The following is an 8,458-nucleotide window of genomic DNA, read 5'->3' on the forward strand; positions in this document are numbered from 1 at the left end:
ACCACTTATTTGGCTTATGGTACATATCGTTTAAATGTCTGAAGGTTTGAAAAAAAAGGTGATCAGATTTTTACTGATAAGTATATTATTTCAAACTCCGTGTAGTCACAGCTTAACAATAGCACTAGTAATAAAATTTCACAACTTCTAACATCGTTATAGGTTACAAAGTAAATGGAAAACGTATAAAACCTCATAGCCAACGCTAACAGACTTTATCAAAGAACGTTAGATTGTTTGAGTTTTATTGTTATTCTATTACTTTCGTTCAAACAAATGAATATCGTTTATAAAAATACTTTATGCTTATTGACCTTAGTTTGGTTTTGTAGTGCTAATTGGTTTAGAGACGTAAGTAAATAGCAAACTTCATTCAATAACGATAGGGCCGTCTTAACCATAGAGCAATACGATAGGTACCTAACTTGCTTCGTTCTTCAAATTCAACATGTTTATTATGCAAAAGAGCCTCATAGTGCTTTTGTCTATGTCTTTTTTTATACTACTAGGGCTTTCGGAAAAACCATCATTGCCAAGAAGTATGCACCGCAAGACTCTTTGAAGAAAGTCATTATTTAATATTCTTGTGTCTGTATAACATAAGGCCTAAATGGGCCTAAATAAATAAATGGTTGGCATTTCACATCTAAAATATGACAGTTATATCTAAAGTGGCGTCCTCATTTGATTCTTCTTTGGCAAACTAGCTTTAGCCAGCGACTTTGTCTCCGAAGAACTTCTTTGACACGCCTGCCCGAAATATGTAATTTCCCGAAATAAAAACTATCCTATGCTTTTCAGCGTGTCAAACACTCTATATACCAAATTTTATTACAATCGGCTGCTAAGCGTGAAAACGTAAGAAACAAATAAACATACATTCACATTTATAATATTAAGTAGCTACTAGGATGAATTAATAGGTTATTTTTGGTTTCAGTTGTTGTGCGAAGACGCTGTAAAGTGTAAACATAACTACCAAAGAATATGCGCTTTAGAACCCCTCAAAGATAATCCGCGTTGGTTCAGGGACATCTGCTTCATGCTCGAACACAACTGCAAACTCAAAAACGGTATGTTAGATCTTGTATAATTATAGTCCCCGCCTCGACGAATGGTCTACTACTTCACCGTTCCTATGGCATTTCCTGCCATTTACTGTACAATGAAGTTGTGGGACCAACTCCTGTTCACTGACAAGAAAGGCCATCGCTGGGTCTACTACTATGACATCGGATAGATTAAAAGTATATTGCCCTCCGACAACGGGCTAGTACTTTCGGGTTGCTAGCTGACATGGGTGACGGTGTGTTCGCATCAAAACGCATTATGGATCCCTTTCGTTCGCATTTTTCTTTTTGGCCTATTTTAATTTGGCTTAATTCATTTCGCATAATTTGTATTTGTATAGTACAGTCCCATAGTAATACTTTGGCCACTACTTTATTTGGTATATTATGGTTTTAGAATAATTTTAGTTGGACAATTATATATTTGACTAATTTATATTGTACATCATTCATTTATTAATTCCAAATTTTGCAATTTTATAACTTACACATTACACAATAAACTAAAGATAAATCCTAACTAAACATATTTTACATTATTATACATATTATTATTTAGGCTAAGTAATAGTTATTTTTCATATTTTACGTCGACCTTGCTTTTGTTCCTAAACATACCTATTATGACTTTTGCTATAGCATTTTTATTGTTACCTCAAAGTCAAAGTCAAAATATCTTTATTCAATTTAGGCTATAACAAGCACATTATGAATGTCAAAAAAAAATCTACCACCGGTTCGGAAAAACCTCTGCTGAGAAGAATCCGGCAAGAAACTCAACGAGATATATATATTCTTTTAAAACAGATTTATAATATTATTAAATCATATGTATACATCACAAGTATTTAACACCACTTTATTTTTAACACAACTTTATTTTTAACACAGGTTCGCTATTTGAAGGGATCGCTAATGCGGATCGGAATTATTTCCATATGTGACATTTGTACATTACATTTTTTAGGAGTAAACACATTTATGCTTTTTGTATTTATGCTGTTTGATATTAGTCCATGTGACGATTATGCTTTGAAAGTTTATGCTTTTAAATTTTATGCATAATAATTTATGCCTAAAGATGATTAGGTATGTTGATTTTACGCAAAAAAATAATAATATTATGCAATATTGATTTTATGCATTCCAACAGTGAACCATCGCATATCATTTATTAATTTTATTATAATTAGTCCGTCGGTTAGAAAATCAAAAAATACTTGACACGAATTTTTCTTTTGTTTATGAAACAAAAAATTACAAGAATAAAGCGTGTCAACGTTCGGTAATGGGGGGCTGTGTGTGACGTAACGTCTAAACAAAAGCTGTAGCGAGGCGTGACGTCACGCAAACCTTAACACGCTATATCTTTTTTTGCTTAATTGACAAAGGAAAAAATACATGTCTAATATTTTTTGATAATTTAGTTGATAAACAAATTACTTACCTTTATTTTTTACGACAGATCAGTCAAGATTGACGTCAAATATTAATTATTTTATAATTTCAGATTACAAAGTAACAACAAGGACTAAATGCGAAAACGTAAATACCTCGGCGACTACCTCGTTTTATTAATGAAAAGAGAATATGTAGGTACATAATAAGTTATACAAGGTTTTAAGGTTAACGTGTTTTAAGGATTAGAACAAAAAAAATTATTTTTTTAGACTATCGCGGTCATTACTAATTTTATATGAATTAAATTCTGGTTTTGTCCTGCGTACCTTGATTTTAGAGAAGCTCGATATTTCGGCACAGTTGCATGCGCCATGATCACGAGAGGGCTGTGCCGAAAGAACGCGGAACAAAATCCGAATTTAATTCATAAAAATAATACATTTATTCACAAAGAGCAATTATTACAGAAATAACTTAGTCAAATAACTCGCCCCTTGTCATTTCCGGTGCAAAAGTGCCCATGTGTCATATGTTATTAAGTAAATAACTGAAAACCTCATACACCCAAAAAAAATATTTCATTTTAAGTTAGTTGATTACACTTATTTTCGACCTTCATTATTAAAAATAAATATTCATGTGTTTTGCTTAGTCAGTAATTCTACATGATTTCCAACTCTTTACTCGTAATTTTGTAATTGATAGTTGCGCTTTGTCGTTTTTAGCAAAACTAAATTATCTAAGTAGTATGCAACTTCGCTAAAACAATTAAAAAATCGGCATATTGCATTCATATAACATTTAGACTGGGCACAATAAGAAAAGGATTTAATAACACAAATATAACCTGATTTAAAACGTACTGTATTTGATTCTACTCCCGATTCTGAGCAAAGTACTTTCTGGTTTTCAGTAATTTAATCAACACCTTATATATGTAGATGTCTAACCGTCTTAAACGGTGTGATGAAACATAATGTCTATTTACTTTCCATCGCCGATGTTATTGTGTTTATGTATCATGGAGGAAGTTTACGCACAGAAAATACAACACAGGCATTCTGGATTATATATACACGTGTATACTGAGAAATAGCAAACCGCCTAAGGCACTGTTCATTTGAAGTCGAGTTAGCGAGAACCTGTACGATGGCATCTGTACGCAAAATTAAAGGTAAATTAAAGATTTTATTAATAACATTTGAAGAGCCTCTTCCATGTTTTATGCAAATTTTCTTGTGATTTTGAGATGTTATTTGTGAACAACTGATTTTAATAATGTTAATGATAAAAATAAATATATCCTAGGTAAGCAAAAAACAAAAAAGCGTAAACTAATGGAGACCGTCTTCATTCAGAATGATAAAGCTCCCCCGAGTCTTTAGATTGGGCCTATATATTTTCATTTTCAAAAATTTTTTTTTAATTAAATGATTTCAATAAAAGTAATATCTTTCTGCGACAGGAATGGAGAATTGAGTATGTTTTTTGATTAATGCTATTTTACAATAAATTAAATAAGTAATATTTTGACCGTTTATGATCCTCCTCTGGCTTTAAGCTAGATCCGCTCTTGGCTAGAATCAAGTATTAATAATACTAGTTGTTTCCAGTAATTTTACTCTTCTGCTGCTTGGTGTCACTTGCAGTTGGCCACGGGCCTCCTCCCGACCGGGATTCCGAAGACATCGCCATGGGAAGGAAGGTACAGAAGGTACCTCCGAGACGACCAGAGAGTGTGTGTAAAGCTACTTTTTCCTAAAGTTTTCGTGACGTTTTCGTGACATCTTGAATTAAAAAAGATTATGAAAATTATTAAAAAAAGGGCCTGATGTGAGAGTCGGAGCAGCGCTCTCTGATCAAACTACTTTTTTCCACACCAACAATACACTATTTTCCAAAGAAAGTCTTCATGAAGGTTCACTGCCAAGCTTCTACCGACTACTCTGTCATTGAACTAAAAGAATTTTTTTGCTCACCCGTGACTTTAAAAGAAAAGGAAGAGAAGAGAAAAGAGAAGAGAAAAAAGAAAGAAGAGAAAAGAAAAGAAAAAGAGGAAAAGAGAGAAGAGTGAGCAAAGTTATTCTTTTAGTTCATGGATATGGACCTCCGTTATTAAATAGTTACTATTGTACCAGGGATGTTACGGAACTCCGGTCCCGTTACCGTTAAGTCGACACTTCCGTTTGGATTACACATCGTTTTCGGTTCCGGTTCCGTTACTTTTGAAACGGAAGTTATATCGAATGTCAATACTTAACCCGGCAGGGGGGCTTGAACGGCGTACGTCAAAAACGCTTTATACCAGTCACTCGCTCATCGCCCCGCTTGCCACGTACCTACTGCGCTAACATCTCGTCCACCTATCACTCAGGCTCAGATTCTGGTTCCGGTTCCGTTTTTGGTTCCGATTCCGTTTCTGGTTTCGATAAACTTATTTGAAAATCCGCTTGCGGTTCCGATAAAACCATCTCCGTTACATCCCTGGTACGTACGTACACCTATTGCTTACCATGGAAAATCTCTATTATACCTGTGTTTTCTGTACTGCTTAATATGTGTTGGTATTCAATATAGAGTCATTGTATTGTTTTTCTACGTAATATCTATACCGCTTTACAACACGTGAGTTGTAAGGCTTTGTCATTGAAATATCCTAGTAATTTTCCTTATTAAAAGCACTTATGAGGTTATTTCCCAGGACGTTAATGGTGCTATTACCATACGCCAAAGTTGGTAATATGTTGAGGATCGAAAGTTGTGGTTCGACCGGAAATTTCCCTTGGGGCGTACATGACCTAATAAAATTTGGAGGGTTAAACATTGGGCCGTAGACTACTGAGAGGTATAATTTAATCGGGAATATCCTGTGTACATCAATGATATGAGTAATTGATCCAATTTATGGTTGGTAGGATAAGATAGAGGAAGCAACCCTAACTACAAAGTGTTCCGGGCTGAAATCTGAAATGAAAAATGTCTGCCCTGGGCATAAATTAATATGCCGGTTATTGACAAATGTTTCTGATCTTCGTTTTCTCCCATAAATAGTAGAAATTTGTTTGGTCGAAGACTAAGTCGGTTATTAATTATAATGCAACAATTTTAAATTTGTTATACATTGAGACAAAATGAAGTTATTCCTAGAAGACATACTTACTAAAAATTATAATGCGAATCCGGTTTATCATATTTTTCGCATTTATAATAATTTATTTATAGCAAGATCCCGGCTTCACATTTCAGATGAGTGCCAAATGGTGCAGCATGGCTAAGGTGTGCAACCACGACCGCGTGCCCATCTGCGGGCTCAGTCACGCAGGGGACGTCATGGGCTTCCGGGACCTCTGTGACATGTTCGACTACAACTGCATTAGAAGGCGAAGTTTGTATTAATCCACTATGTATTCTTATTTATAACGCGACGATTGTATCGTTCAACTATTCCTATATGTGATGGCTGGTGTGCAGTCTTAAGCAGTATTGGTAAAAAACTCAAACAAAGGAGCTGTTGTATGTAGTAGCAACGTGTCCGTATAGATAAGTGAACGTTCCACATTCAAAAATTATTTCAGCCCCATATCAATTCAGTGCATGCACTATTACATACCCAACAGGTAATTTACTTAAGTTTTTCACCTATACCTCAATGTCATTATCGGTCCGTAGCCGTAAATAGGCCTCGTCTAAAACTCGCATTTTTACCCTGTGCTCGGCCCTTTTGGATCCAGCTTCTCGCAAATCATAACTCCACTTCTATGTTGACGTTTTTATATTATAGTATGCGTACCAAGTTGCGGTCTACACTCAAAAACTCGTCGTCCCAGTTGTTATCGGTTCTTCAACAGATCTACATTATGACCAGCCTACTGCCATTTGAGCTTACCATGCTAATCTTGGATGCTATATACTTTATTTATGTTGTAGTATGCCATCATTGAGTGAAAACCAATATTTTTTTTCTAGATTACAAACAGACGAGCTGCCCGGCAGACAGAAATTTTTTGACCGCCTCTAGGAAACCTACCAATTCGTTTTATGACGAGTAAAGTGTTATTGTACCACCAGCAGAATTATTGAATTAAATATATTAAGATTATGTTTATATTACAAATAATGTATTAGATAGTTTAATTTTCTAATAAAACTTTACTATTTTTCATTACCTTGTGTTTATTTCGCTATCTTTCCATCTTCAACGACATGTTCTTAATAGGTTCCCGTAGAGTTATGGAATATATATAATTACTAGCTTTTGCCCGCGACTTCGTCCGCGTGGAATAATAACTTTGGGAAGTATTTAATTTATTTAGGATACCTATTCTGCCAATAATAGCACATAGAAACTTCCACAGTTTACTGAATAAAATAAACTGAACTGAACTGAACATCCATACATCCATGTTCTTTGGTAAAACATAAATATTTTGCGGGTAGCCACATTTTAGCAATACGACGTGTATTCTACCCTGCCAACACAAAAGGACTAATTATTATTCCTCATAGTGAACTCTTGACACCTTACGTCCTTTATTGTAAGTTAGGAGGGTAGGATTATAATTAAAACGGCATTTTTACTAAGCATAGCTACACATATTTCCGATAAACATACTTATAGTAAATTTGTTTGGAATTACTTAAGAACTTTCATCCCCATATTTATATGTCGATATTTTAAAAGCGCCGGAAAATATGATTTTTGGGTTCCGTAGCTCAAAAGAAAAAAATGGAACCCTTATAGGATCACTTTGCTGTCCGTACGTCCGTCTGTCTGTCAAGATCCTCTATCTCGTAAACACGCGGAATATCGGTATCGAATTGAGATTAAAACCCTTAACTCAGGTCAATAGTCCCGAAATCTGTGAAAAAATCAAACTTCTAAGTCAAGGCAATCAAAAGCTACAGTCATTAAAAAGGTGTGTCCATACAAATTGCCTTAACAGAAAAAGTTATAGGGCACTTCCGGCTGTCCTAAAAACTTAGTTTTTTTGCATAAAGGTAGCTCTTATATATAGCACAATAAATAAGAAAAATCTGGAAATCATAATCTGGAAATCATAATTTTTCATGTCTGACTGTCTATGTCAATAAGCCATCTATTATAACCCCACATTGCGTACATTTTGCTATGAGCTTAAAGGACACTGCTAACACTGCATCATTTCCTCTGCTAACATCCCCTCGCCGGTAAAAATTTCAAAAACGCTTGAACAAATATCTATTTATTTCTTATAATGTCCAAATGCCAAGTTTCACAAAGAACCATCGATTTATCTTCAATAATGACGATCTTCCATATAAAGTTTCATCCGTTATTTCACCCCCTCACAGGAAGAATTTTAAAAAACGCGCGAACAAATATCTATTTATCTCTTATCACGTGCCCAAATGGCTAGTTTCATAAATATTCATCGATTTATCTTCGATAATGACGACCTTCCATATAAACTTTCAACCCTATTCATCCCCTCACAGGTCGAATTTTCAAAAAAGCTCAAACAAATATCGATTTATTTCTTATTAAGGGCCTAAATGCCAAGTTTCATGGTTTTATCTTCGACAGCGACGAACTTCCACCATATTAACTTTCATCCCCTATTTCAACCCTTAAAACCTTTTTTTCGCAATAAAAGATAGCGTATGTTCTTTCCAAGGTCTAGGTATTCTATCTCTGCACCAAATTTCATCCAAATCGGTTCAGCCGTTTAGCCGTGAAAGCGTAACAGACAGACAGAGTTACATTCGCATTTACAATATTAATATGGATTAAGGGCCTAAATGCCAAGTTTCATGGTTTATCTTCGACAGCGACGAACTTCCACCATATTAACTTTCATCCCCTATTTCAACCCCTTAAAACCTTTTTTCGCAATAAAAGATAGCCTATGTTCTTTCCCAAGGTCTATTCTATCTCTGTACCAAATTTCATCCAAATCGGTTCAGCGGTTTAGCCGTGAAAGCGTAACAGACAGACAGACAGACAGACA

General features: G+C 34.9%; 1 protein-coding gene across 3 annotated transcripts; it reads left to right on the forward strand.

The window, feature by feature from the left end:
• Positions 1-213: 213 nt before the first annotated feature.
• On the forward strand, positions 214-6,563 carry LOC141439165 (uncharacterized). 3 transcript variants are annotated; one of them, XM_074103333.1, is made up of 7 exons: positions 214-351; positions 941-1,073; positions 2,581-2,662; positions 3,385-3,645; positions 4,085-4,185; positions 5,718-5,856; positions 6,438-6,563. In XM_074103333.1, the coding sequence occupies exons 4-7, from the start codon at positions 3,621-3,623 to the stop codon at positions 6,518-6,520; spliced, it is 348 nt and encodes a 115-aa protein (XP_073959434.1). In that variant the 5' UTR covers positions 214-351; positions 941-1,073; positions 2,581-2,662; positions 3,385-3,620; the 3' UTR covers positions 6,521-6,563. The 3 variants fall into 3 exon arrangements, with proteins under 3 accessions (XP_073959434.1, XP_073959435.1, XP_073959433.1); XM_074103334.1 differs by having other exon boundaries at positions 4,085-4,176; XM_074103332.1 differs by lacking the exons at positions 214-351; positions 941-1,073; positions 2,581-2,662 and having other exon boundaries at positions 3,403-3,645; positions 4,085-4,209.
• Positions 6,564-8,458: the final 1,895 nt, after the last annotated feature.

Source organism: Choristoneura fumiferana, chromosome 20, assembly GCF_025370935.1.
Source record: "Choristoneura fumiferana chromosome 20, NRCan_CFum_1, whole genome shotgun sequence".
Lineage (NCBI taxonomy): Eukaryota > Metazoa > Arthropoda > Insecta > Lepidoptera > Tortricidae > Choristoneura > Choristoneura fumiferana.